We start from the raw sequence: 26,353 nt of genomic DNA, 5'->3' as shown, positions 1-26,353 counted from the left end.
AACGCCCAATTTAATTCTAAAAACCCCAAGGTGACACCCATAGAATCAGAGGCTACACCTATCAAGGCTAACTATCTACCTAGGTAAATAGTAAGTTAAGATAGGATACCTTAGAAATTTTAGTAAATGCTTTATTACTAAAAATAAATGATGGGTATCTTATAAGAGGTTATCCTGTAGGAAGTTATCCTGTAGGAACTTGTTCTGTCCGAGGTTGTCCTGTAGGTGACTGTCTTATAGGAGGTTGTCCTCTAGGAGGTTGGATGCGGTACAATTTCGACTCACAGTGTCATTTTGAATCGCCCCGATCAGTGACGGGATCTGACCTTTGCCTAACGCCCCGAAATTGAGATGAATTTGTTGGGTTCGTATTGGCTTTGCCTTCTGCCCAATACTGGCATTAGCCGGCCATGGCGGCTGATTCAGCTGCTCTCTTCAGGGTCATTCAAATGACATTATCTGGGCCCTCATTTGCTATTAGTACTCTTTCAAGTATGGGGAGTACTAGTAAGAATTTGAAGTCGAAAGTTCAAGTTGATCTCGTCAATGACTGCGACCATCAAGTTCATTTTTCTCCCCCTGGAGTTCCTGGACTAAGTATATCCGTCTAGTGGTGACTGATATGCAAGCAGGTCTATCCCCAAACCTGATCTCTCATATATTTTCAAGCTGGCGGGCCTTGGGGTTACATATCCTTTAACAGACGGTGCAAGCCACAAATTGGCAAGATGAGCATTGGAAGGTCGATCACGAATCTCGAGAGATTCAACCCCTAGGGGATACCGAATACAAAATAAACCAAAGACTCTAGGAGGCGCTACTCCAAGAGGAAGAGAAGAAGACCTCCAGGCTGTTCAGATTTTGGAAGGGAGAGACGTGTTCTGTCTACGGCCAAGGGAGATATTGTGCTCAGCCTTAAGCGTAAGGTAACCGGCCCACATCCAGACCACCCCCCTATTCAGACCACCCCACACCCACACCCACAACTACTCCACACCCATATATAAAATATATTAACTTTGTAGGGATTTTTTTCCTCTCTTTAAACTTTATAATTATTATAACTATCTATTAATAAAGATATATATAAAAAAAATATATAGGTAGCTTTTAAAATAATTATTAATAATATTAAAATTTAAAAAGTATATTAATATTAAGGTATCTTAAAGACTACCCTCCTTTAATAATTAAGAAGTAATTAAAATTATTTGAATATAATAAATTTATAAATAAAATTATTAACTATTAAAAAATTAATTTAATAAAGTTTATATTTAATTAATCTACTTTAAAAATATTATTAACTTATTTTAAGATATAAGTATTTACTACTTAATTAATTAACTTTTAATTATAATTATTACTTTTAATAAAAGTAATTTAAAAGTTTTTAATAAGAAATTTAAATATTTTAAATTATAAAAGTTATTAAATATATTATATAAAAGTTAATAAAGTTAAAATAAAGATAATTAAACTTTAATTTAATCTTTTTTAATTTCTATTATATTTAATATTAAATTAAAAATTATTATAATATTAATAAAAAATATTATTAAAAATATTAAATTTAATAATATTATTTTAAAGTTTAAAATAAAAAGTTTATAATATAAAAGTAATAAAAAAGGTATAAACCTCCTTTATAAAGTATATTTTTATTATAAGTAAAGTTTATTTTTATTAATAATATTTAAAAATAAGAATATATAATAATGATAGTTTAAAATATTTAAAGGTATAAAGATTAAAAATTTATAATTATAAATAATAGTTAGATTAATAATATTATAATATTTAAATAACTTTAAAAGATTTTTATTTTATAAATTAAATTAATTAATAAAAAATAATAATTATTAATTATTAATAAATATAAAAGTTATTATATATTTAAGTTTATATAAAAGTATTTTTAAATAAAGTATATATACTTTATTTATAATTATATATTTTTATATATTATAATTATTTAATTTAAATATATTTATATTATTTAAAATAATATATAAATTTAAAGTTAATTTTTAATTTTTATATTAATAATATAATAAATAATAAATAAATCTTTTATTATTATTATATAAAGTATATAAAGATTTTTAAAAGTTAAATATTATTAATAAATAATAAATAAATAAATTATAATTAATAAATATAATTAAATTACTCCTTAATATTTAACTTTTTAAAAGTTAAAAAAATAAAAAATTAAATTTAACTCTTTTATAAAAAAGAAAAACTAAATTCATTATTTTAATATTAATTATTATAAAAGTAATATTATTAATATTTAAATATTTATAAAAGTATAATCTTTATATAACTTTTTTACTTTAATATATAATTAATTATAACTTAATAATTACTCTTTTAAAGGTTAAAAATATATAATAAAAACTAATAGTTAAATATAATATTATAAAAAGTTAAGTTATTTAAAATAAAATTAATAAAATTAATATCTATTAAAAAATAAAAAGTTAAAATAAATTCTAATTTAAAGTTTATATAAATTAAAGATATATAAAAGATATAAATTATAGTTAAAATAATTAAAGTTAAATTAATAAATAAAGTAAGTTTAAAAGTATTAAAAATAATAAATAGTTATATTATAATAGATAAATTAAGTATATTAGAGAAGGATAAAGAGGGTAGGTAGTTAGTATGGGAGGGCGAATTTGGGTGGTCCGAATGGGGGGGTGGTCCGGATGTGGGCCGATCACCTTATCGCCGTGCCTCTCTTCGGTGCCGTCACATAATATGGCGCGCAGCTCCTCGCCTAATACACAGAGCATGGCGGAGAGCTACTCTTGTGGATCGCAAGAAGAGCGAGGAACACGCATACCTTCCCGGGCATGTTGGATAGCACGGTTGGCGGTAGTCTAGAGACAGGTGGAAACCCCTTTGACTGCATCGTCCGAAAGGCAAGTGAAGACGCTTCTTTTGAGCACAATTTCACTATTGACAGGGCTAATGCTGTGGGCTCCATCAATTAGCTCGGCCTTATGGATAAACGCACCAAGGGAGGAAAGGGGCTTCTACCTAGGTATGTCCCGAAGCCCAATTCTTGTACGAGTTGAACTTATCCCAAGCCCTGAAGACGGAGAACATCCAAGGTTGAAGTCAACATCTGTTTTGATATCGATACACGAGCTGAAGGGCGCAGAGATGCGAGTTCATGCCCGCTCATAGTTCATTCGTCATGGCATTTTGGCCTTCGAAAATGAGCCTGACTGGATAACCATTGTGTCTCGCCTTCACCGGAGTCACGAGCTCGCAAGTGAGTAGGTATTTGATGACACATATGTAGGTAATTGAGTTTTACAAATGAACATATTTGATTAAGGGGTACGTAATGTATACGAGCTCTGTTTGGGAGTCCGCTATACGGCCATGGTAGGTATTTCACCCCCCAGTGCCACTCTTCTATAGAGGTTGCCAGGTGATCACATGGGAGACTGAGGAAGTAATTCAGCTACATTGGCTCCACTATGTTATACAAATTTTCTCAAAGGTGGTAGTAAACATGAAATAAAGCCCGTTGAGGACTTGGACATGCATGAAGTACCTAAGTATATGAGCATCTACAAGCAGGTCAATATGTTGCATACTTGCATATACATCCCACGTGCTCTGTCACCCAGCTGTTCCAAAAGCACACCCAACTCGGCGTTATGGCAGGGCCCGTCCCAAAGAACTTATTATCCCGGCCGAAAGAAACACACATTTCTGTAGGGGTGGAGCCCCCTGAATGAGCGGATGTTAGGGTAGCATGGCAGGAATGGCGCCCTACTCTGGGGTCGGTTCGGAGGCAAGGATAAGGGGCCAATGGGAAGCTATCACCCGCCAGCTCTACCGGGACAAACGCCAAAGTCGCAACCATCCCGTGGTTTTAAGAGCAAGCGAGAACCCGTAGGAGATAGTGGTCCGAGTAGTTGCTGGGCGCCCGGGAATCCGGCAGCTATCTTGGAATGTGATTATCTACAAAAAGGTCGGCCATGCTAGTCGCTGCTCGACGTTAGTCAACAACCTTGGAAGGCCGGCGGATAGGTTGCAAGTGCTTACACCTGCATGAAAAATACTTCACTATACGCTCCACTCTTGGCGGCTTCATGCCCCTTTGAGGCCTGACTATAGATGCGAAGTTACACGGAGTCTCCCAAGCCTCGGTGCTTACTTCTGCCCCATGGCGAACTCCACCTCGCGGAGGTCTTTCAGGTTCTAGGCACTCGAAGCAGGATAAATAACAATTCAGAGATCGATCCGACATGCAATTTTGTCGTCGACAGTTGCTGCGTGGTCGGTCCTCAATAGCACAATGTTCTCTCGCTTCCTGACGCCGTTGGCGTTTGCGGCGTGCACGGCGGTCTCTGTGCTCCCGGTCGTGTCGTGCGGGCCTGTCTCCATCGACTTGGTGCCCAGGACGTATGCGGACAGTATTGATATCGAGGCGCTCGAAAAGTGCCTCAGCGATGGTGCTGAGGTCTATGTCCCTAGCGACGAGCCATTCGCCGCCCTCACGGTTCGCTGGTCTAATCTAGAGCCTCCGAGCCCTAACGTTGTCGTTGTTGCCGCGATCGAGGAGGATGTCTCACAGGCCGTGAGTTCCTGAACGCCCCTATATACCCATGTCAAGAAAGCTAACCAATACTGTTGGAACCAGGTCGCCTTTGCGTACAAGAATGACATCCCCATTCTTGCCTACAACGGGCACCACGGCACCCTGATCTCGCTAGGAAAGATGGACTACGGCATCCAGATCTACCTCGGCCACCTCGACTCCCTGGAGATAGCCGGGGACGGGAGCACCGTGACCGTGGGCGGCGGCATCAACTCGCACAACTTGACCGAGACCCTCTGGGCGGCGGGCAAGCAGGCCGTCACGGGCACCTGCGAGTGCGTCAGCTACCTGGGCCCGGCCCTCGGCGGCGGCCACGGCTGGCTGCAGGGCCACCACGGCCTCATATCGGACCAGTTCGAGTCGCTCAACGTCGTCCTCGCCAACGGCGACCTGAAGACCATCGACAGCACGTCGGATCTGTGGTGGGGGATGCTCGGTGCGGGCCAGAACTTCGGGATCGTCACCTCGGCGACGTCCAAGATCTACGATATTGTCTCCCCGAACTGGGCGATCGAGACTATTGTCTTTGGAGGCGACAAGCTCGAGGCCGTCTACGAGGCCGCCAGCGGGGCCCTCGTCAAGGACGGCACCCAGACCGACGATGTCCAGAATTACTCGTACTGGCAGAACGACGGAACGCTCGATCCCGACAACGTAGGTCTCGCACGCCGTTTTCTTTCAGAATCCGCACTGATGTGTCAACTTTCTAGCCCGTGATCATAATGTACATTATGCAAGAGGGCGTGGACGCCGTGGAGCCAGCATACACGAAGCCATTCCACGACCTGGCCCCCCTCAGGATCACGCCCCAGTCAGGCGACTACCGCGACCTGGCCGCCTGGACGGGGATCGCGCTGGACTCCCCGCCCTGCCAGGACTTCGGCTTCAACAACCCGCGCTTCCCCATCTACCTGCCGTCCTACAACGCGACGGCCATGCGGCTCGCGTACGACGTCTACGCGGCGGCCGTCGGCGGCGCCGACAGCCCCTGGACCAACTCCATATTCCTGTTCGAGGACTACGCCAGCTCGGGCGTGCGCGCGCGCGGCGAGGGCTCCACCGCGTTTGCGTTCCGCGAGGACCTGCTGCTCGCCGCGCCGCTCATCATCTACAACTCGACCGGCGCGGCCGAGGACGCGGAGGTCAAGGCCTTGGGGAACCGGCTGAGGGAGATCATCAGGGAGGGCACCGGCAGGGAGGAGCTGCATGCGTATGTCAACTATGCGTATGGGGACGAGGGCTTGAAGGCGTGGTTTGGTGCTGAGGAGTGGAGGGGAGACCGGTTGAGGGCGCTGAAGGAGAAGTATGACCCTACGGGCGTGTTCAGCTTCTATGCGCCGATCGCGTAGAGTTGAGGTGGATGCTGGACTCTTTCACGATGGAATGCAATAATGCGAAACTCAAAAGTTGAACCATACATATGTATACTTTCGAAAACGACCGAGTCGAGATCCTGTCTTCGCGCAGCAGACAGGACCGACTTCTCTTGCTATGATCGTCTCGCAAACCACATTAGAATACTTAGTGATAGCGAACATCATTCTGGCAAAGAGGCTCTGATTCCCTCAGGCCTACTCAACCACAGGACCCGCAGTACATGTCATGATCCCAAGGCGGGAGGATGGCTTGCAGGTTGCCCTCAGCTGTGAGCACGGCGATACCGCGTGCATCATAAGCGACGCTTACATGCGCAAGCAAGCGGGAAGGAGGTTGCGGTGAGGCTCGCGAACCCGCCCGTGAATGGTGCATCCAGCAGCTGAACAGCTTCCCGGAGCCTGGAACTCGTCCATCTCTTGCATCGCGGAACGTAGGCCGCCCTGTCTTGTCAGCTCGTCGGCCCTCCGCGGTGTGACACGGGTGGCGGGCGTTGGAGGGCTCCTGCTTTGCATACGACGGCGGCTTCGATGCTGACGGGACAAGTACAACGCTTGCAGGTTAAACCCGGAAGACATCCTCGGGGTTGAGAAGGCCACCAGCAGCAGCAGCAGCAGCAGCAGCAGCGCCCTTGAAGAAGTTTGGTCCGGGTGGGTTAAGAAGCCGCCTGGTATGCGCATCACGCCCACGCCCCGGGAGGGTGTGTGACAGCCCCCCCGCGGCACCATGAGATTTGCTGCCGGATGTGTCGTGGTGGCCTGCAAGACATTGAAATCTCCAGTTACACAAGGCCGCGCATGACCTTGGTATGAACATGACGAGTAGCGTGCCCCTCTGTTGGTCCTGGCCTCAGCCGCACCAACTTGCGTGCTCTCCCAGACTGTCGGGACGGCGATCGACCGGAGCAGGGGTGGGAGGTCGTGCGTGGTGTGGCATCACGCGCACCCAGCTCGCAGCCCGAACACGCCCGACGGACATGACAGGTCTTTTTTCCTCCCTTCCCGCCTTCCCGGCATCCTGGGACAGCACGGCTGGCTGGGCGGTGTCGCTGCAGACATGATCAAGGTGGCGCTGTCGTTTTGTTGCGTGTGGGTGTGCCCAACCGCTACACGTAGGAGGCTGCGATGCACGACCACGCTGGCTGAGACACAGCTCCGTAGCCTTGGGGGGAAGACACACGAAGCTGTCAGACTTGCAGATTAGTGGTGGTGTGTGCGCGTGTGCGTGTGCGTGTGCGTGTGCGTGTGTGTGTGTGTGCTGTTACCCACGCGGCGGGTAAAACGAGGCGCGAGGGCGCACACAGATCGGCCCGTAGGGACAGAGGGGACTTGTTGTCGCACAACATGCTTAGCTCGAGGTATTTGTAGCCACGCCGTCTGCCGTGCACTTCGAGGTGCGTTTTGTTGGGTCTGAGAGGAGGTGGCGAACATCAGTATCGGATTGATGAGCCCATGGCAATCTGGTATTTGCCTGTGTTCGTCACCCAGCCAGCCAGCCAGCCGTGGAGGATGATGCGACCGCGCAGTAGCGATGCCTCGGTCCGCAAGGCTTCTTCTCGTGACTGGCTGTGGGGTTGGAGTGCCGACATGCATTGGCCTGAAACTTTCGAGAAGAACATGTAAGCTTTTAGCACCGCAGTCATCAGTCGCCGCAAACTGGTGATCGCGGCAGAGCCGACCCTCGAGACTTTGAGACGCCCCTGTGCCGTGGATGAATTATGCTTTCATATGTCGAAACGCAAATTAGGATCGAGCATCATAGCGTTTGCCGAGGCATGTACGGCATGGAGACGCGCGGTTGAGGAGGAAGGAGCTCTTCGTGGGGTCACGGGGCCGCGGTCCGGAGGGGCGTGTCAAACCGCCGGCTCTGCAGGTTTGGCCGCCGCCCCGGTGCGCCGCATCTTATCAAGATTGAAGCCCATAGAGCTTCTCTGTCGACTTCTCGATTGTCTGACAGGGTTCCCCACATCTTTCTGGCGCAAGCCTGCGCCACGCACACATCACCGCTCCGTGCTCACCAGGCATCAACTTGATTAAGATTACGAAGGAACACACGAGAGTGCCAGAGTGGCAAGGGCCAAGACTATCCCTACCAGCGTGCCGAGGTCAAGCCTCTACGGAGTCTACAGCAACGTATCAGGAAACATTTCTCTCCTCCCACCTGTTCCCCCGGCGCGCTGCTGCTGTAAGCTCCCTAGCCCCTCTACACCATGGCAGCCACGGCGCCAGAATCAGCGCCAGCCTCGACGGCGCAGGGAGGCATCCCCGGCTTCACAAAGATATCCAGCGTGGTGTACCTCCACCGCCCAGAAGCCCGAAAGTCATCGGCCTCCTCCTCGTCCCCCGCCAGATCGCCGAGCCTCATCGTCCTCGCCGGCTGGATGGGCGCCCGCGAGCCACACCTCGCAAAATACACCACCAGGCTGCAGGCGCTGTACCCGCGCTCGCCCATCGTGGTCCTGCGCTCCTTTGTGCATCACTTCACCACCAGCATCTCGTCCCACCCGGCCGAGGTCGCAGCCGCCGTGCCCGTCATCAGATCCGTCCTGGCCGAGCACCGGGGGCAAGAAGGTGACGGCGAGGAACAAGGCAAGGAGCCAACCATGCTCGTCCACCTCTTCTCCAACGGCGGCTGTGCCTCCCTCAGGCACCTGCGCGAGCAGTACGCCGCCTCCTCGCCGGGCGGGTTGCCGCCGCACGTGACGATATACGACTCTGCGCCGGGCAAGTTCCACTGGCGGCGCAGCGTGACCGCCTTCATGGCCTCCGCGGCACGGATGAGCATCCTCGTCAGGCTGGCGCTGCGGGTCTTTTTAAACTGCCTGTTTGCTCTGTACTGGGTCACACACGTGCCCTGGGGCAGGAAGGGCTACGTCGACCACACCTGGCTCGCGCAGAATGACACCAAGGCCAACGCGGCCGAGGTGCGGCGAGCGTACATCTACAGCGAGGAGGATGCGCTCGTGGACTACCGCGACATAGAGGAGCACGCGGCCGCTGCCGTGCAGAACGGCTTCACCGTGGCGGCGTTGGAGAAGTTCAAGGGCAGCGCGCACGTTGCCCATGTGCGGGTCGACGAGGCGAGGTACTGGGGCGTTGTCAAGGACACCTGGGAGAACCGAGCACGGCGTTAGGAAGACCCCGAGGGGGGGGGGACTTTCTTGGTGACTTTTTGTGTGCCAAAAACTTCGTTTCCTGCTCATTATGAGGATCTAATTTATCTCAAACCCTGCGAGCCTTCCTGATTGCGCCGCCAAATCTACACAGAAGGAGATGCATCTAGGAAAGAACTCCCCAATATCCATGTAAATGCGAGAAGAAGCAAGGTTGTCATATAGTCGTTCACGTCATTAAACGCCCCGCGTCCTCGCTGCCCCACCGACCGGTTCCCACCCAATGTGAAAAAGGATTTCGGTCATCACCGGACCTTCCTCCGCTTGCTGCTATCGTGGTGCCTAGAGTGGTGGTGGTGGTGGTGGGAGCCTTTGCTGCTCGACGAAGAGCTGCTGCCTGAGCTAGCGGTGCCGCTGCCGGCGGTGGTGCAGGCTGGGATCAACATGTCGTCGTTGTAAGGCTGCTGGTCGTCGGCGAGGCTCATGGCGTAGCTGCACGAGGCGCACTCCAGGGCCGGGTCGTGCTGGTCCATGTTGACTCCTCTCCTGCAGTCGCCAAAGCCGCCGTTGTTCTTGGCCTCGAGACACGACACGCTCTGCTCCAGCTCGGGGAGTGTGTAGTACTGGCCGCAGCGGATGCAATTGCCCGAGAATATGACCATGCGGCACATGGTCACTTGGAGTTGATCTGGCGTTGTGTATGGTGACGGGATGGGTTGCAGGGCCGGCTCTGTTGGGGTGAGGCCTGTCTCCTCTCTTCCTTGGGTGGACGTTTCTTCAATGGTCCTTGCCAGTCAGAGTGTCTTGTCTCCTGGGGGATTGTGTTAGCCTCTTATGTCTTTCAAACTTTTTCGGACAAGGCGACAGTCGACGTGTGTCAGCTTACAGGATGAAATTAATTTTTGTCCGTGGGGGACAAGCTTGTGCTGTGCCGCGGTGCCCTTGTTGTTTGGGGGGGTTACCGACGGTTTGGGTCGATGGGTAATGTGCCGAGATGGAGGTGGGGCGTGGTACCAGACGGCTGGGACGATTGAGTTGGGATGGAAGTAAGGTTTTCCTGGGAACCACCACAAGGCTGGTCGGGAAGAGAGGGGTGGAGCGGGCCTTTTTGAATTCTCGCGTAATGTGACATCTGGTGTGAGACGGTGTGGATGTTGTACAAGACGCAGAAGACGCAGCGAGGTAAAGGTCAAGGTAGAGCAAGCCAGCAAGCCAGCAAGCGAGCGCATGTGACGGGGGAGACGAACAAAGAAAGACAGAGGGGGGTGAGAGATTGAGAGGAGGCAGGAAATGGCCCAGGATGCAGACGTGAACCGGGCCCGTTCTGGCGACCGGCTTCCTTGGGCCTTCTAGCCCGGGGCTAGCAACTCTCGGAGTCGAACCATGTTGTGTGTGCCCAGGTTGATGCTCCGGACCTGGTGTGCCCTCGATTGACACGACAGCCTCCTTGCGCGTACCAGGCAAGGGGACACTGGGGACTTGGGGACTTGGGGACAGGCGGCCGGTGCTAAAGTGCCGTGGTGCCGTGTCAGGCTGGCTAGTTCCTGGGCCGCTGCGCTGGTCTGGAGACTGGGATGGCCGTTTTGGCATGGGAGTATGGTTGTCCAATTCCCACGATGGCATTGAGTTTGCCCATCTGGTTCTCGTGATTAGCGCCGTTGCTTGTAACACGGCGCAGCCATTCGTCAGCCAGAAAAAGAACAAGGCATATGCGGAGCAGCAGAGGGAGCACCCAACAAGGTACTGCGAAGAGGTACTTTTTGGCACCATCAGAATCTGCCATCCTGTCTCAGCCGGGCCCAGTCCTCTGGGTAGCCCATGCCAAGGCTGGCGCCACCCGCCCTGGTACAGCCCCAGGGACAGGGGCCCCAGAGCTGAGGGGGAGGGGGGCAGCTTTGGGGGGCCAGGGGGCCGGGGGGTGCAGGGGGGCCAGCTGGGGGGGGGGGCAGCAAACATGCAGTGTACCTCGAAACCATGCTGCTTGTTGCTCCTCAGGCTTCTTTGCTGGTGGCTGCTTCTGCGCGCGGCCGTGTCGGTGACCAAGCTGCCAGGCTTTCGAGGTTTGGGGTCCAGCATGATAACCAGCACAACCAGCATAACCAGCATTTCCAAGCCGTGCTGGCTGGCTGTTGGGGTGCGGAACTACCGCGAGTGGTCGGCCCACCAGCCCACTTGCATGCCATGCCATGCCGCAGCCACGCGCAGTCCTGCAAGTGTGTTGTGCGGTGCGGTGCGGTGCTGTGCCGTGATGTGATGTGCTTTATTTATTCGCATTCCCACAGCTGTGTTGCGTAGTACTTGGGGGTTATGCTGTGCCATACTGCTGTGTGTGCGTGTTGCGTGTGTGTGTCTGTCTGTGCCATGCGAGTGGCTCGGTTCCGGCGTGCGGGTGTGGAGGTGTGCTGGCGGGGGTGGTCTGTCTGTCAGTCAGTCTATCTGCCAGTCTGGTTGGCTGGTGTCTGGCTTGTGGACAGGCGGACAGACAGACGTACTGCGTTTGGCCGTTGGCTCCTAATCTTGGACCCCAACCTTCAGCTGCCTCTAAGCGAAGACGGGAATATGCAGGCCAGGATCCCGCCAGGATCCCGGAAAACCACTTAGACGTCCTGGCCGATGTCCTGGCCGCGTGCAGCGCTGCATAACGAGTTCCCCGACGTTTGATTGCCATGATCATCATGTCGTGGAGCGTGTCTAAGCAGGATAAAATCACGTCGTTCAGCATGTGTCTTGCTGTCTGCAGCAGGCGTTTATCTGTGCCGCTTCCTTCAGAAGCAACAGAGCGGCGCTGCAGTAGGGACTTACTACGTACCTAATGTAGGTACTTACCCGCTTGGGCACTTGGGTAGGAACAAGGCACGAGGAAGGAGATGCCTAGGTTAGGTACCTGCCCAAAGTACCCATTAAGCTGGGAAGCTTCAACCACGAATCGTCTCTCCTTCACCGGCTGTCGACTCCTTCCTCCTCTTCATCCCACCGACCGTATGTTTCTCTCCGGCTGCGCCCCCTCTCTCCTTCTCTCCCACTCTCCCACCGCATCGGTGCCAGCAATGTCTTGCATGCTTGCTAAGCGCACTAAGGGAGCGTGGGCGCACAGGAGGCAACGTCACTATCAAATCAACCCGGATCAACCCCTCCCCCTCACCCCTCGATACCAGACCAATCAGGTGGCATTCCTCGCCGTCTCCCGGCAATCTGGGAAGGATTCACTAGACTCTGGCTAATTTTTCCCAGTTAGCTGCATTCGAAGCTAGGTACCCAGGCAACAGGTGCCTAGGTGCCAAGGTACCTAGGTACCAAGTGAGCTAGCCCTGGATGGTTCCTCTGCCTCGGGTCTCATCCCACCGTCTCCCATTCGTTGGCCCATGCCACTCGGCCGCCGCATGCTCACCTCCCCAGGCTCCGACGTAGCTTCGATTTACCTTCGAGAATTACAAGCCCGATGCCACTGTATTGAGGCTAGTCGACTCGGAGCCGTAGCATCCAAACAAACTCCGAGCCTCTACCTGACTCTGCGCTGCGACACCAATATCAATCACCGCCATTTCGACATCTAAGCCGCTCTCCTGGCTGCGTCATCGTCTTGTTCTGGGCTGCTGGATTGGGACTGGCTGGGAAACCCGGAAAACCAAGAAGCCCCTCCCCCCACTTCGGCCTGACTCCTGCTGCTGTACATCATGTACGGAGTACATTAACGATGCAGCACGTCTCTGGCGACGTGCTCCGTACTCCCAGCCATCTGCAGGCGCCTATTGGAGCCCTCGAGCCCGCACGCGTCTTGCGTTATTTCCGCCGGCGCACAGCCGACATTGTCGCGAGATCCTTACACTGACGAGGCGAAGACATGGCCTGTGACACAACGATGATCCTTGCATCTGCTTCATCAGGGTGTGCATTAAGAGAAGCAAGTATGGTCCTTTGGCACACACAAGCCTCTGCATGATTTCCACCCAAAACTAGTAACGAATTTCACTTATCCGTCCATCAGCGACTCTTGGGTCGCGACCCCCAGGGGTTGAAGCAGGGCACCGGGCAAGATGGCCGCCAGGAGCCCGACCATTCGCCGTCCACCTCAACGCTCTCCGACGTGTCGAGTACCAGGAAACCGTGCCGCTGGGCCACCGAACTTCACAGAGGCATGTTCATTCTTCCGTGGCCCCGCCCATTCGAGTGTCAGCACCACAGCCGACATCAGCACGGCTGGAGCCTAGTGACGATGGCTTGCCCGTCTGCGGAATAACCAGACACACATGTATACATTAAGATTATAAACCAGCCACACAAGCTTCACCCTGTGATCAAATCACCAAGACGCCGAACCACCCGAAAACACCCCTTGTCAAATCCCGGAGTCTGCCCTTACTCGCAGTCCAGACAGACCATAGGCTCATGTCGGACTCGGGGCCCGCCTTAGCTTGCGCCCTGGCTCGGTTTTCGTCGACGTGGTTTCTCGATCTTGAGTTTGACGCGAGCCAGCTTGTGGCTGGCTTAGAGCAAGTCCATCGACCCGACTCTCTGGGAACGGCGTCTTCGGGCGTGAGCGCCTCCCGGGGCCGCTGGGGCTTGGAGGGGGTCACAAGCAGCAAGCAATCTGTTAGTGCCGGATCTAACTCTCGAAACGCCTCGAGCTGCAGGGTACCGTTGTACATGGCGTCTTGCGATTTGTCCCCCACGGCGGTCTGGAGCAATAGTCTAATGCGAGCATGGGCTTGCTTGGCACTGTAAACTTCTCACTCACCTCACTCGACCTGCTTTTCCCCCAAGACACTCCCAAGACAGGCGGTGGGTGTTGAGCTATATTCCGAGGCCCGCTATGGACAAGGCCCACACCTTCTCCCTTTAATCATATTTTTGCCCTGTTGTCGGCGACGCAGGGGATGACGGCTACAACACCATCACGCATACGCGACCTTGAATACCCAACCAAATTCCTCCCGTGATAGGGCTTCAGCTGGGACCTTGATGCCCAGATACCCCTCTGGCGACGTCGTCCACGATAGGTCATCCACTCCCGTGGCGTTCACACCAACCATCGAGATTGTGTCTCCCTCCAAAACCGGCACCGTGGCGTTTACCCAGACGTGCCCGTCCTCCGCGACATCCGGATGTTCAAGAAAGAGGATGTAGAACGCATCATCTGTCTGTGTGAAGCGGACTTCCTGGGGGCCGGCAATCTGCGTCTGTACAAACCAGTACGTGGTGTTGAAGATAGCTTCGGCGTGAGCATGTATCCACTTTCCAGCCTGGCGCAGGTTAGCCACCTCTGCCTCGACAATCGTGCCGTCTGCTCGCGGGCCGATGTCAAGGAGGAGGTTCCCATTTTTGGCAACCATATCCACAAGCGTGTAGACGATGGTGGAAGCGTTCATGTAACTCTCAGCTGGCGTTTGTGCATTGTACCCGTAACTGTACGGATCCATACCCTGGTTCGACTCCCACTTGTGCCTCTGAGCCGACGAGTAGGTGCTGTACTCGGGGGTCTCAAAGTCTGAGGCCTGGGCTACGCCGCAGCGAGAATTCATGACGACCTGCCTGTCCTGGTCCCGAGCCCAGTTCCACCACGCCGAGGCGAATTCGGCTGTCTTGTTCGCTGTGCCGACGTCGCACCACACTTTGGGATAGGAAGTCAGCAATTGCCTCTTCCAGACTACTCTATCACAGGATTATTGTCCCCGCCGGTGGAGGGCTGTGCCTCATGCATCCATCCAGGACCACGTAGCCCGGCGGGGTTTACTTGGACACAGAGCAGGGGTGGCTTAGGAAAGGTAAGGGGGATCTCATCCCTGCCGGGACAACTTACTTATGTCTGAACCATACTTGTACGCGAGGGTCTCCATCTGCGGGTACATGAGGTCGTCGACGAAGTCGCCGATGGGTAAATGACCGGTGTATGGCTCAGTCAGGTTTGTGAAGGGGTTAGTTGCAGGGATTCCCACCCAGCTTGTCGAGCCAACAGTGTCGTGTTGGACAAAACCATAGGGGCCAAAGTCAGGATTGTACCACTCCGGGAGTGAGAAATAGGTCCCACGCTTCAGTGTTGGCTGGTACGTGGCTGCAGCATCGAACAGCTCCTGGACGATGTCCCTTCTGGGGCCGTAGTTGATCGACGACCGGTTTGTCGTCTCACCTGCATCGAACAGCGCAAAGCCGTCGTGGTGCTTGGTCGTCAACACGAAGTAAGTGGCGCCCGCCTCGGCGAACAGATCAACCCACTCCTTGGGGTCCCAGGCGGACGCGGTGAAGCTGGGGAACCCGTCGTCGTAGTTCCAGCCCGGGCCAAATGTGTCGAGGCGATACCCGTAGCTGTCTGACTTGTCCGCCTGGTTGAAGTGGTTGTTCGAGTACCACCAGAACCACTCTGCATACGTCTCGTTCGGGGCGACTCCCCCATACCCCGGCACCGCGTAAGGACCCCAGTGGATGAATATGCCGTACTTTGCGTTGTCAAACCACTCTGGGGACTCGTGACTGGAAAGGCTGTCCAGGTCCGCTGAGAAGGTCTCAAAGCCAATGTCAACTCCGGCGAAGGTAGCTGTCTGGTTGGAGCTGGCCCCAGACAGGGTGACGGTCACGGTGGTGCTGTTCGCAGACCCACTGACACCGACGTTCACGCGCTTCTGGTCGCCAGGGCAGAGCCTCTTTACGGAGCCCGTCTCAGCCGTGCTGACCCCGAGGCCCTCCAAGGACACCACCAGGCCCGAGCCAGAGACGCACTCGCTCCCGGGATTGTTGACGGTGATTTCAACGATCTGGTTCCCCGCCTCTGTCCACTTCTGTGTGGGACGCACGCTCTGGACCTCGACCGCCGCGCCGTCATCAGCAGCGCCGGGCGAATCACCTACGACCAGGGACATGGAGAACACATGGATCCTGCCAACCGTGGAGTTATCGGCGACAGGCAGCCTCACGGCTGTGAGAGCCTTCGTCGGTTCCAGGTATCCCGTGAACTCAAAGATCTGGCTCACGTTCCAGTCTCTCCCCTTGGGCGTCCAGGTGTAAGGGGTGATGAGCTCGCCGCGCATGAGCGTCAGGAAGCTGAAGAAGGGCAGGGCGCGCAGCTCCGTCTCCGCCTCGGTCCCGTCCGCGTATAGATACGTCAGGTTGTAGGAGAGAATTGTGTCGCGCGCGTCGTTGGCTATGAGCATGCTCAGTGAGAAGGCCTTGCTGCTGCTGTCATTGGCGCTGCCACTGAGCGGAATGGTCTGGCCCGAGCAGATGAGGTTGTCCGGCTGTCCCGGGCCCGTGTAGCTCGGGAAGTCGAACTGCACCCCTGTGCTCTTGGAAGTGTAGATACCATCCTGGGTGAGGTGGTTGAGAGGTGGGTAGGACCGGTTGAGGGTACTCTCGAACGCAGTCTCGTTCGGGTATGTCCCGAAGGCTTTGTTGTTGAAGTATGCAGCCAGGTCAATTGGTACGGAATGGGCGGCGAGGGCTCGGCTGGACAGCCAAAGAAGGCCTACTAATGCCTCGGAGGACTGTCTCGCGATGTGTTTCCTCATCCTGGCCGTCTGTCAGGTCTCAGTCCCGTGCAAGCTCGCTCAGCGATAGTCAAGGCCAAGCGGGCGGTGAGGAGAGACATGGCGTCGCATTCATATTGCCGTCTCGTGGGCATTGCTACCGAAGCATAAAATGCCTATCACGGCAAGCTTTCCGGGAGTGGGTATTGCTTGCCCGTTGCCGTTCCCGTGGGCTGCGGTGCCAGATACGCAGCAATACCCAAGCCGAGCTCGGGACGCGTGATAAGCTGCCTGTACAGGGTCTTCCCTTAATTCTTGTCGCGCAGGCACTTCTGACCTCCTCTAATACAACCCTCTTCCCACCAACCAATTATCCTCCTTACACGTTTTAAACGGTTCCCTACGTTTTCTAAATACAACGCTACAAAACAGCTACCTGAATTCTAAGTCAAATTTGCTGTGTCTAGTGGTATTTCTCTGTGAAGGCGCACAGACTTCAAATCTACTCTAGGGATCCTTTCCCAACCTCTCAGAAGTCGCTCTACGACAGGAATTAAGGGAAGACCCTGTACTCCGTAGGTCACGGTGCCGAGCGTGTTCCGATGCCAACGACAGGGGCCGGCCCGGCTCGTGGGATGCTTGCTCCGCGCTCCCCCTGCGGATTGTCAGGGGCCGTAAACTGTACTACTGCGGATCCTGGCAGTTGGATCCTGTGCCGCCTAATAGTGCGGAGGAGATAGGGGTGGCTGTTCGGAGCAACGTTACTTGGTCGTTCCTCAAGTTGTTCTCGGCCCATCGAAAGAACTGACAAGGGGAGAAGGGTTGCATTGGGAAAATTGTCCGTGCTTCATTACATATCTAGTGACACTTCAACCTTGACCCATCGTGGACGGCGATGTCCCTTCGTTGCAAACACTCGCAATATGGATAATAATTCAAGGGGCGAGTCGTTTACGTGGCGCGTTCCATGTAAGCCACAATCTAAATCTTTCTCGTGATGGATCATTGGCCTCAACTTGCCAATCTCACGCTGGCTGGTCACTGCACACTTCTCACTCACTAGGGATACTGGGATTTCCCGAGACTGTCTGGAACTCTTTTCTATTTTTTATTAAGTTTGTAAGATTCGCTGGAGATGACCTAGATGTACAAGGGGAAAAAAGAACGTGTGGCTCATCAAGAATGCTTAACTTGCTCTGCACGCTCGCAACTGGTTTGCATCATCGCCAGGTCCGACGGAGGCCTGGTAGGCAACGGCGACTGCAGGTCACTTGGCGATGGGACCGGTACCAGCTCCACCCGGCTTTCCTCGTGCTCTGGGACGTTGTGCGATCTCACTATCCACTCTGTCTGAACCTTGATGTGCTTCCCGGACGAGTTCAGCCTCGCGAAGGACCACTGCTTGGACCCGCCCGAGACACCTGTGTAATTGGACTTCTGCTGGGTGGTACCAAACACCTTCGGGAAGATTGTGGCGATGAGCGAGCGGATGGCGGGCATGCAAGCGCAGACTACCCCGACTGGCACCTCGATCGTTGACCAGTAGCCGACCTCGACGTAGTCCTCTGTATCTTGTCAGTGGGGTCATTCTTTCCCGAGGGCAGGGCAGGCTTACGCGTGACGTTGGATGTGTTTGCATATTTCGCCAATGACTGTAGCCTGAGAGCACTGACAATTGTTACACTGTGGTATGGTCAGTCGATAATCTCTTGGCCTGGGTTTCTACAGCCAAGATCCCTGCGACGAGGACTGAGGGGAGGATGAAGGTACTCACAAGAACCCGACGCAGAACATAGACAAGATCTGGATCTTTTTGCGCAATGACATGGAGAGACTGGCAAGCTCAGGCAACGGCAATATAATGGTCCCCAGATCAAGGACAAGATTCAGGGCAGCGGACATCCATCCTTGCATGTTGATATCGTTGCACGTGGCCTCAAATGTTCCGTCCCATGCAAGCCATGCACCCTGGATTGGCCTGCACTGCCAGATAGAGACAATCTCAAAGGTGACGAGGTAGGCTAGGTTGAAGCCAATCAGGACCCAGACTGCGATTTTGAATTCGCGTTTCGGAAAGATCTTGAGATAAAACAAAAGGATGGAGATTTTGGTGACGGGAAGGACAGCCAGATAGACGAGCTCGTCCCAGAAGTATAACTGTTTTTCATGGTCAGCCTTGATTCATTGCAACAGTATTGGAAATCACATGCCCTCCAAGGAAGAGATGTGAAGGTTTACTGACGTAGAGAATGTTTGTGATGTCGTCCGGCTCAACCATCCACATGTCCTTCCCCAAACCATAGTGTGCAACTGTGCGTACGAGGTCAGCCCATTGGTCAACATAAAGAGTTGTGATGCTTGAATACGTACGAGGGACGGATAGAGCTGCAAGAATTATCATCAACACCTGTGGGTGTCAGCTTCCGGGCTGCGCAGACCGTTGCATAAAGTTGTGCACCTACGACTGCAATGGTCATGACCCAATCGTCAGGACCCCAGCTCTTGTGTGATCCCACAAATACACGGGCCGTCACCCTGAGGCCGAAGGCTATCAGGCCCAGTATGCCGAAAACGATTCCAACAATCCATATCAGGGCCGTCCTGTCCTGACTTTCAACGCCGCACGTTACTTTTGAGTATTTCTGAGTAGCTGCGAAGATCTCTTAGTACCTAGTTATCTGCCCTAAAGGAACCTCACGGAGAGCCTTGTTGCCGTGGTGTTGAAACATAGTGGTCGACCGAGGGGATGGTATAGGGAACATACCCAATTGATCTCTCACACTGCAACTCTCTGCGATGCAAGCAGCGGCAGCCAGATTGAGTTCCTTATTAAGGCAGATACAGGCCACATCTGTAAGAGAACAGTTTGAGTGCTCTGCTGTGGCGGTAACGATGCACTTTAGCTGTTGTAGACATGGATCTTTTTAGTATCATGTCAAGGATTCGTATCATGTGTGGAGAGAGCACTTACGCCGCAAGCCGGTGCAGTGACTGTGCTGTCTGCTGCAATTACTGATGTGACCTGGAGTGCTGCTAGGAGCAGCATCCCGATGGAGAAAACCTTCATGCTGTGCGTGTTGGGAGCAAGTCTCTAGCACAACCGCGTGAAACCCCTCCCAGTCGAAGATGTAATATTGACAAAAGAAGTCAATCACTGCATTTTCATAACCATCGACAAAGGAAGGTGAGAAGTGAAAGGCGGAATGCAGAGTTCCGGTGTTTCTGTAGCGACGCGGTCATAAGAACCCTTGGGAATGTAAAGGATTGCCAATTCGTCCGTTGTTGTGCACTCTCCATTTTGGGAGCTGGGCGAAGAAGATCGTCTGCAGAATGACCCCGGCTGCGCCATATCGAGCCTTGGACTTGTGTGTGATGAATCGATGACATCTCAATGTCAGGGATCTGGGCACATGGCTGGAAGGGACCCTTGGTAACTTTAAGCTCCGCAGTGGATATAACGATCACCAAGACCCGCAGGCGTACGTGCAATGCGTGGAGTAAGTCTCTGTCGGCATACAGTACACTACAGTACGAGAAGTCTGGCCCAACCAACTCAATTTGCTTTCATCCTTTGGCACACTAGGATGGATCTTGAACCCTGGAGGTGCTCCGGTGCAGCGGCACCCACGTCCCGGGCTGCAAGTGCCCATGGACTCCTTTCCTACTCGGCGCTGGCCGTCGTCGATCTCAATTGTTTGGCGAATGCTCACATCCGGATCTCCCGGTGGTTGCAAGCGGCGGTATGGCGATTCTCGCCTTCAGCGAAACCATTCCGAGACTGGTTCCCTAGTGCCGGCAGATACCTAGGTAGGGGATCTCTTTAGTAACAAGGCGAAGGCGGCAACTTCCATTATGAATGCTGAGAGAGAACGTATGGCTAGGTCGTTTCCTGAAGTCACTATAGACAGTCGTAACTTGAGTTGCGGTAATGGCGGGGAGCCTCGATATGCAATTATTCGCGACAACAACGTACTCCACTGCTTTCTTTCGAACAGAGCAACATTCCCCTCTGCTTGCTCAGTACTTTCGAGCCCGTATTGACGCTCGAGGAAATAGCACGAGTCTACTTATTGCGACCTCAAGACGCAGCAAATTCGTCACCTACTTCTTCATCGTGCTTGGCGCTGGATTTTCAACCCTCTTTGTGCGTGGCGCAGGCACCACCCACATCCCAACGGTGCCACCGCCGTGGTTTACCCGTGGGGGCCATGAGAACTCCCAGCGGGGTCCGCAGGTTTGCACGACACCATCCATCGGAGGTAACTAACTATTGGAGACCGGGCCGGTTATCGACCGTTACCCACATGCAGCAGGCAGTGTTCTATCACGAGCTTGGCTCTGCGGTCATTTCACTGATCTAGCCTGGGTAGGTAGCACTCGAGTTCAGAGCCGGAAAATGAGAGTTTGAAGGTGTCTGCTAAAAATGTCACGGCTCGCGTGCAGCAGATTGCTGGCAGCGGACATGGACTTCTAGAATGGTTCTTTCGCCGGTTTCATTGCGCAAGATCCCAGCTCCCTGTTCCCCACACACGTGGTCACGCGAATCATTGGAACTTTTGACTCGGCAGCGTGCTCAATCAGTGAGCTGTTCTCTTGTTCGAACCTAAGAAGGTTGGAGCGTTGTCACTCTCACAAGCCACATAATTCCGTAATAAGTCCTGCACCCTGGTGGAATAGGAGACTGCCAGAGTCTGTTAAGCGAGCAGCGAGGGAGCACACCGTATATGCCGTGTAACACCTAGTCCAGACAGTGAGTGGGGGGAGGGCAATCCGAGCTGGCCCACATGCAGCTTGGCTTAGCACTTGAGGTCTTGCGACATGGCCCCGTCCTCCTCGGGCCGTGATTCTTACTACACCGGACCATTTTCCGCCTAATTTCTAGTGGCGTCTGCCCGTTGTGATCTCACGTAGTATTCCGAGAACTGTGAGGCTGCGCCTACCTCAGGCGAGTGATCGCCGTCGCCTGGAGCTGTACTCACCATAATCATCAAACTCGCATGTTTATTATTCACGATGATACGGAGCATTTATAGTGATCCCATCGACATTGATGGGACATAGAACCCGCGACCGTGGTAATGTGTAGTCGTTGATGCTAGGGTCTCGGAACGCTTCTAAAGATCCTGGTAGGCTGTTGCTTATTATGCTTTGCAAACTACCCACCCAGGTACCTAAGTGGTTCGGACAGCATGAGACGGGCACTCATCTCTACCCGGCTCAGCTCTTCCTACTTACCTAGGTATTCGGAAAGTTGGCCTGTCTCTTTCGGGAACGCCTCCCCACCATGCGATCTTTTCTGGGTGTGTTTGAGTTCCACGTCGTAAAGTTCAAGACCTGCAATCTCAGACACCCGGTCTGACTTGCAATGAGGCTCCCGAGGTCACGATGGCAAATAGGCGAGCACGTATCTCAGCGCCTGCGCGGGGAGCCGAGTGTACACGGAATATTACGATCGGCGCAACCGTCCCAGGGACTTGGGAACCCTTGCTTGTGGATTACTGTGTATGGCAAATGCCGGAGTGGAGATCTCGTGGCAACCTGAGATGCGTTGCAAGTTGCAACAGCAGAGGGCCCAACGGGACCAACGGGGAAAGTCCCTAGTTCCAAATTGCGTGGGCCTCTGAAATTCTCAATCTGAATCCTTATCGTGCATCCCGCAAAACAGCCTGGATCTTGTCGGACTCGACCCAATTCGGCGCAAGAGACTGATCGCTCAGATATGTTTCCCTTAGCTGTTGATCTTGTTCGATAGGTGATTGGAACCAAATCTAGGTCGTCCAGGAGACATGCCTCTGGTGTCTCCGACCGAAGGCCACTATGTTTCTCCACTGGGGCGGGGAAGGGAATTCTCCGAGATATATCTGGCTTGGTGCTGGCACGGAGCAACCGCAGACTTCATGTCCATTTCTGTCCACCTCTTCGCTAAATTGCCTCACATGCCCAGGTGTCCACACACATACTATTCGGGTTGAGAAATTTTGTAGCCTTCAGGAAGTTTTGTAGTATGTCTTAGCCCATTGCTTTTCAACTTGCTCGATTTACTGGTACACATGTAGTGCCTTTGCCAGCACGGTCTTTTCATTGCGGCTGCACATGTGGCCCCGTCGCACTACATCTTCCAATTCTCGCGCAGCTGCCCAGCCAGGCTATGATGGCACAGTAAGCGGCGTCTGTAGTAATCTGCCATCGAGCTCATGTATGTGTCCAACCGAAGTAAACATTGTAGAAGATGATGTTGTACACCCCCATTCCTAGTTAGAGCGACTCATTGCTTACCCTTTTTGGTCGCACTAGCCTACGAGTCAGCCACAGCCCAAGACAAAATTGGAGCGGATGGGGCATCTGGGTTCTCCATTATTCATAACTTTACTGTCGTCTTCCGCACTGTCCATTTTGTATGGCTATACACCTTGACCCCTATAGTCTACGTCAACCAGCTTTGCCGGGAGTCGACCGCATTCCAAGGTGACTAGGGGTCTCACGCCGCGCTTGACCTGATCGCCCTAGCCGATCGACAGGAAGACTCCAGGCGGAGAGCTGAAGGGCGATTAAAGTCCCAGGGGACATCGTGATCTTCAATGAGGCGAATACACCCACATCGAGGGCGGAGTCCCAACATTGCAGTCAGGGGTTCGCAGGAGGAGTCCGACATGAGGAAGCCTTCGTCGCGGATGATCTTTGCCGTCGCTTGTCCCCACGATCGCCCGGATTCAGATGTGCCTTAAGCCAGCACCTTGGCACTTCTATATTTTGCACTGGCGATCTGATTCCTATTTGTACTGTCGAGAGGATGCCAAGTTGATCACATAGTTGGAACCGCCTTGCCACCGGCACTCACACTCTTTTACATGCTTTGACATTCATTTCTTGGCCGACCCATTGTCTCTCTTTATACTAAACTCGCTCTTTCGATCGGCTATAATGCGTCTGTCAGTGACTTTGACTCTGGCGGGGCTTCTTGCCGATTCTGCCTTGTACGTACCTAAACCTCCTGGCCGACAGGTCTTCCGCCGGTTTGCTAACGTGTGGTGCAGAGCCGCTCCTTGGTCAGCAAAGAAGCCTCAGCGTACACACAATCCCTATCTCGGCCGCCGTGATGGGAACACCACGGGTGATGACTACGACTACGTTGTTGTGGGCTCAGGCCCCGGCGGCGGCCCTGTCGCGGCAAATCTGGCTATAGCAGGCTACAAGGTCTTGCTTGTCGATGCAGGCGGTGACTCGGGAGACGATCTGATGGAAAGCATTCCAGCCTTGCATCTCTTCTCAACCGAGTTCGAGGACACGAGGTGGAACTACTTCGTCAACCACTACTCGGACCTGGATCGTCAAGCAAGAGATTCCAAGATGACGTACGAACTGCCCGACGGAAGCTTCTATGTTGGTCTTGACCCGCCCGAGGATGCGACTCCGCTGGGAGTGTGGTATCCCCGTGCTGGCACCCTGGGAGGATGTTCTCGCCACAACGCTCTCATCAGCATCAATGCCCACGACAGTGACTGGACTTACATCTCCGACCTCACAGGAGATTCTTCCTGGGGACCTGACAACATGCGGTCGTACTTCCAGAAGATTGAGAAGAATGAATACCTGCCCAGTACCATTGTCGGCCATGGATTCAAGGGATGGCTCACCACGTCTCTGACTTCCCTCTCGCTTGTGGTTGAGGATCGGAAGCTGCTTTCACTCATCCTTTCCGCTGCCACTGCTGCCGGTCGAAATGTCCTCGAATCCCTGCTCACCACTGTCACCGGCTTGGCACACGTTCTCTTGGAGGATCTCAATGCGCCTGGTGAGACGAGCAAGACCGGACTGTACCAGGTGCCTCTCGCCATGAAGGACTCTGTCCGGGGTGGTCCACGGGACTTCATTATGGAAACGGCAGAGGCCGTGAACTCTGATGGGTCTCGCAAGTATCACTTGGATATCAAGCTGAACACGCTCGTAAGAAGGCGTAACCCCTTACAGAATGAAAGTACGATTCGCTAACGACGGAGTAGGTCACCAAGGTCCGCTTCGACACAACTGGAACCACACCCCGCGCGGTTGGTGTTGACTATATGGAAGGCTCGTCATTGTACCGTGCCGACCCACGTTCAGGAACTGCCTCCGAGACTGGATCGGGCAGCGTTGACGCTAAGCGTGAGGTTATCCTGGCGGCAGGTGCATTCAACACCCCTCAGCTGCTGAAGCTCAGCGGCGTCGGACCCAGGTCAGAATTGGAGTCATTCGATATCCCCGTCGTTGTCGATCTGCCTGGTGTCGGAACCAACATGCAAGATCGTTACGAGGCCACTGTGATCGGCAAGACAGACAGCGACTTCGCCATCACTTCCAAGTGTACCTTCTTGCAGAGCACACCTGACGCCTGCCTTGAAGACTACCAGGCCGGGTTTGAGCCGATCACCAAGGGTGTCTACGGTACCAACGGAATCGCCATAGCTGTCACGATGAAGTCATCCGTCGCCGAGGACGAGCCGGATGTGCTTGTCTCTGGAGCTCCAGCCAAGTTCAAGGGCTACTTCCCAGGCTACGCGGCTGACTCCCTCGCCGACGCCCAGCACTGGGCCTGGATCATCCTCAAGGCCCACAGCAGGAACAACGCCGGAACAGTCACCCTTAAAAGCACCGACCCCCGCGACATGCCCCTGATCAACTTCAACTACTACGACACGGGCGTCAACGCCGGAGGCGCCGCCGACAAGGACCTGCAGGCCACATACGAGGGATTCCAGTTCGCACGCAAGGCCTTCGACTCCCTGATCCCCCTGGATGGCAGTTTCCCTGAGGTCTGGCCCGGCACGAACGTCTCCAGCGAGGCCGACGTGAAGGAATTTTTGAAGGACGAGACATGGGGCCACCACGCCTCATGCACCTGCCCCATCGGATCCGACGATGACCCCATGGCTGTCCTGGACAGCAAGTTCCGGGTGCGCGGCACGGAAGGCTTGCGTGTCGTCGATGCCAGCGTGTTCCCCAAGATCCCTGGATTCTACATTGCGTTGCCTCTGTACATTGTTTCCGAGAAGGCTAGTGATGTTATTATCCAAGACGCAAGGCTGTCTTAGATTCCTTCGATGCATTGTGCGGAAACAACCAGGGAAGCTCAACACACACAAGCTTTACATGCGTTCAGACAAGAATAGGATAAGACAAATCTCTAGCATACCATCCAGACACATTTTTTTGGGACTCGGCCCTTTATTGAATGGGGCATTTACAAGCTCCGGTCAGAGTTGGCTGCCGAACGGCAAGGCAGTCTCCCTGGAATGCTGGCCTTCAGCACTTCAAGTTTGACCTCGTTCCTCAAGCATGTGGTGGTTTCATTTCTAATCCCCATACATATGAACTGTATGTGGCGCCTTTATAAAGTGGTAAATGCTTAATACCTAGTGTTTAAAAATATATAACTTAATTAACTACTAAACTCTAGTACTATGGGATGGGGTTTTTGGGGATGGGGGATCGGACTGTAGGTCAGCAATGGCCTACTACTACCTACCTAGGTAGGTAGTTTCAATCATTGGTCTACTACCTAGGTATTTTTAATTAGCTGTCATGATTAAGAGTCAGTGATTTTATGGTTGGTAGAGCAAAGACGCTCCATACAGCACTTAATTAAGGCACTGTTATGATCAAGTAATATTTTTGCTCAGCGCTGCCGCTTGTGGCTCAATATGTGAAATGAAGTGTTCAATGGACAATACCCTGCACAGCAACTGGCTCTGAGGATGTTACGACTGTGATCACTGATGATTATAAATCAAACCAGTGTCGGTGTGT

At 52.5% G+C, this 26,353-nt stretch overlaps 6 protein-coding genes across 6 annotated transcripts; 3 read left to right on the top strand and 3 right to left on the bottom strand.

The window, feature by feature from the left end:
* The first annotated feature begins 4,259 nt into the window (after positions 1-4,259).
* On the top strand, positions 4,260-6,001 carry KVR01_005878 (uncharacterized protein). Its single transcript, XM_044783862.1, has 3 exons — positions 4,260-4,609; positions 4,673-5,284; positions 5,341-6,001. Exons 1-3 carry the CDS (start codon positions 4,328-4,330, stop codon positions 5,977-5,979), a joined length of 1,533 nt encoding a protein of 510 aa, XP_044644681.1. The 5' UTR covers positions 4,260-4,327; the 3' UTR covers positions 5,980-6,001.
* A 2,212-nt stretch (positions 6,002-8,213) lies between these two features.
* On the top strand, positions 8,214-9,137 carry KVR01_005893 (uncharacterized protein; the record flags this gene model as incomplete). Its single annotated transcript, XM_044781365.1, has 1 exon — positions 8,214-9,137. The coding sequence occupies one exon, from the start codon at positions 8,214-8,216 to the stop codon at positions 9,135-9,137; it is 924 nt and encodes a 307-aa protein (XP_044644696.1).
* Positions 9,138-9,421: 284 nt separating this feature from the next.
* KVR01_005825 (uncharacterized protein) lies at positions 9,422-9,787 on the bottom strand (the record flags this gene model as incomplete). The annotated part of the gene is made up of 1 exon (XM_044793656.1): positions 9,422-9,787. One exon carries the CDS (start codon positions 9,785-9,787, stop codon positions 9,422-9,424), a length of 366 nt encoding a protein of 121 aa, XP_044644628.1.
* A 2,799-nt stretch (positions 9,788-12,586) lies between these two features.
* Positions 12,587-16,612, bottom strand: KVR01_006248 (uncharacterized protein; the record flags this gene model as incomplete). The annotated part of the gene is made up of 2 exons (XM_044787669.1): positions 12,587-14,724; positions 14,914-16,612. 2 exons carry the CDS (start codon positions 16,610-16,612, stop codon positions 14,009-14,011), a joined length of 2,415 nt encoding a protein of 804 aa, XP_044645051.1. The 3' UTR covers positions 12,587-14,008.
* Positions 16,613-17,746: 1,134 nt separating this feature from the next.
* Positions 17,747-20,418, bottom strand: KVR01_006021 (uncharacterized protein; the record flags this gene model as incomplete). Its single annotated transcript, XM_044785174.1, is given in 7 exon segments — positions 17,747-18,135; positions 18,186-18,253; positions 18,345-18,727; positions 18,813-18,927; positions 18,941-19,220; positions 19,335-19,473; positions 19,542-20,418. The coding sequence occupies 7 exon segments, from the start codon at positions 19,635-19,637 to the stop codon at positions 17,747-17,749; spliced, it is 1,470 nt and encodes a 489-aa protein (XP_044644824.1). The 5' UTR covers positions 19,638-20,418.
* A 2,556-nt stretch (positions 20,419-22,974) lies between these two features.
* On the top strand, positions 22,975-25,751 carry KVR01_006100 (uncharacterized protein). The gene is made up of 3 exons (XM_044788592.1): positions 22,975-23,544; positions 23,605-24,514; positions 24,571-25,751. The coding sequence occupies exons 1-3, from the start codon at positions 23,492-23,494 to the stop codon at positions 25,636-25,638; spliced, it is 2,031 nt and encodes a 676-aa protein (XP_044644903.1). The 5' UTR covers positions 22,975-23,491; the 3' UTR covers positions 25,639-25,751.
* The last annotated feature ends 602 nt before the right edge of the window (positions 25,752-26,353 follow it).

Source organism: Diaporthe batatas (assembly GCF_019321695.1).
Source record: "Diaporthe batatas strain CRI 302-4 chromosome Unknown Contig00006, whole genome shotgun sequence".
Classification (NCBI taxonomy): domain Eukaryota; kingdom Fungi; phylum Ascomycota; class Sordariomycetes; order Diaporthales; family Diaporthaceae; genus Diaporthe; species Diaporthe batatas.
The sequence above is the reverse complement of the archived record's forward strand: the minus strand, read 5'-3'. Positions and strand labels throughout refer to the sequence as shown.

What these genes read in the sequence shown, in the direction of transcription:
- KVR01_005878 (XM_044783862.1), top strand. Translation starts at nt 4,328, where the DNA reads ATGTTCTCTCGCTTCCTGACGCCGTTGGCGTTTGCGGCGTGCACGGCG. An exon ending in AGGAGGATGTCTCACAGGCC is followed by an intron (nt 4,610 to 4,672) that starts GTGAGTTCCTGA and finishes TGTTGGAACCAG; the next exon opens with GTCGCCTTTGCGTACAAGAA. An exon ending in GAACGCTCGATCCCGACAAC is followed by an intron (nt 5,285 to 5,340) that starts GTAGGTCTCGCA and finishes TCAACTTTCTAG; the next exon opens with CCCGTGATCATAATGTACAT.
- KVR01_006100 (XM_044788592.1), top strand. Translation starts at nt 23,492, where the DNA reads ATGCGTCTGTCAGTGACTTTGACTCTGGCGGGGCTTCTTGCCGATTCT. An exon ending in CTTCTTGCCGATTCTGCCTT is followed by an intron (nt 23,545 to 23,604) that starts GTACGTACCTAA and finishes CGTGTGGTGCAG; the next exon opens with AGCCGCTCCTTGGTCAGCAA. An exon ending in ATATCAAGCTGAACACGCTC is followed by an intron (nt 24,515 to 24,570) that starts GTAAGAAGGCGT and finishes ACGACGGAGTAG; the next exon opens with GTCACCAAGGTCCGCTTCGA.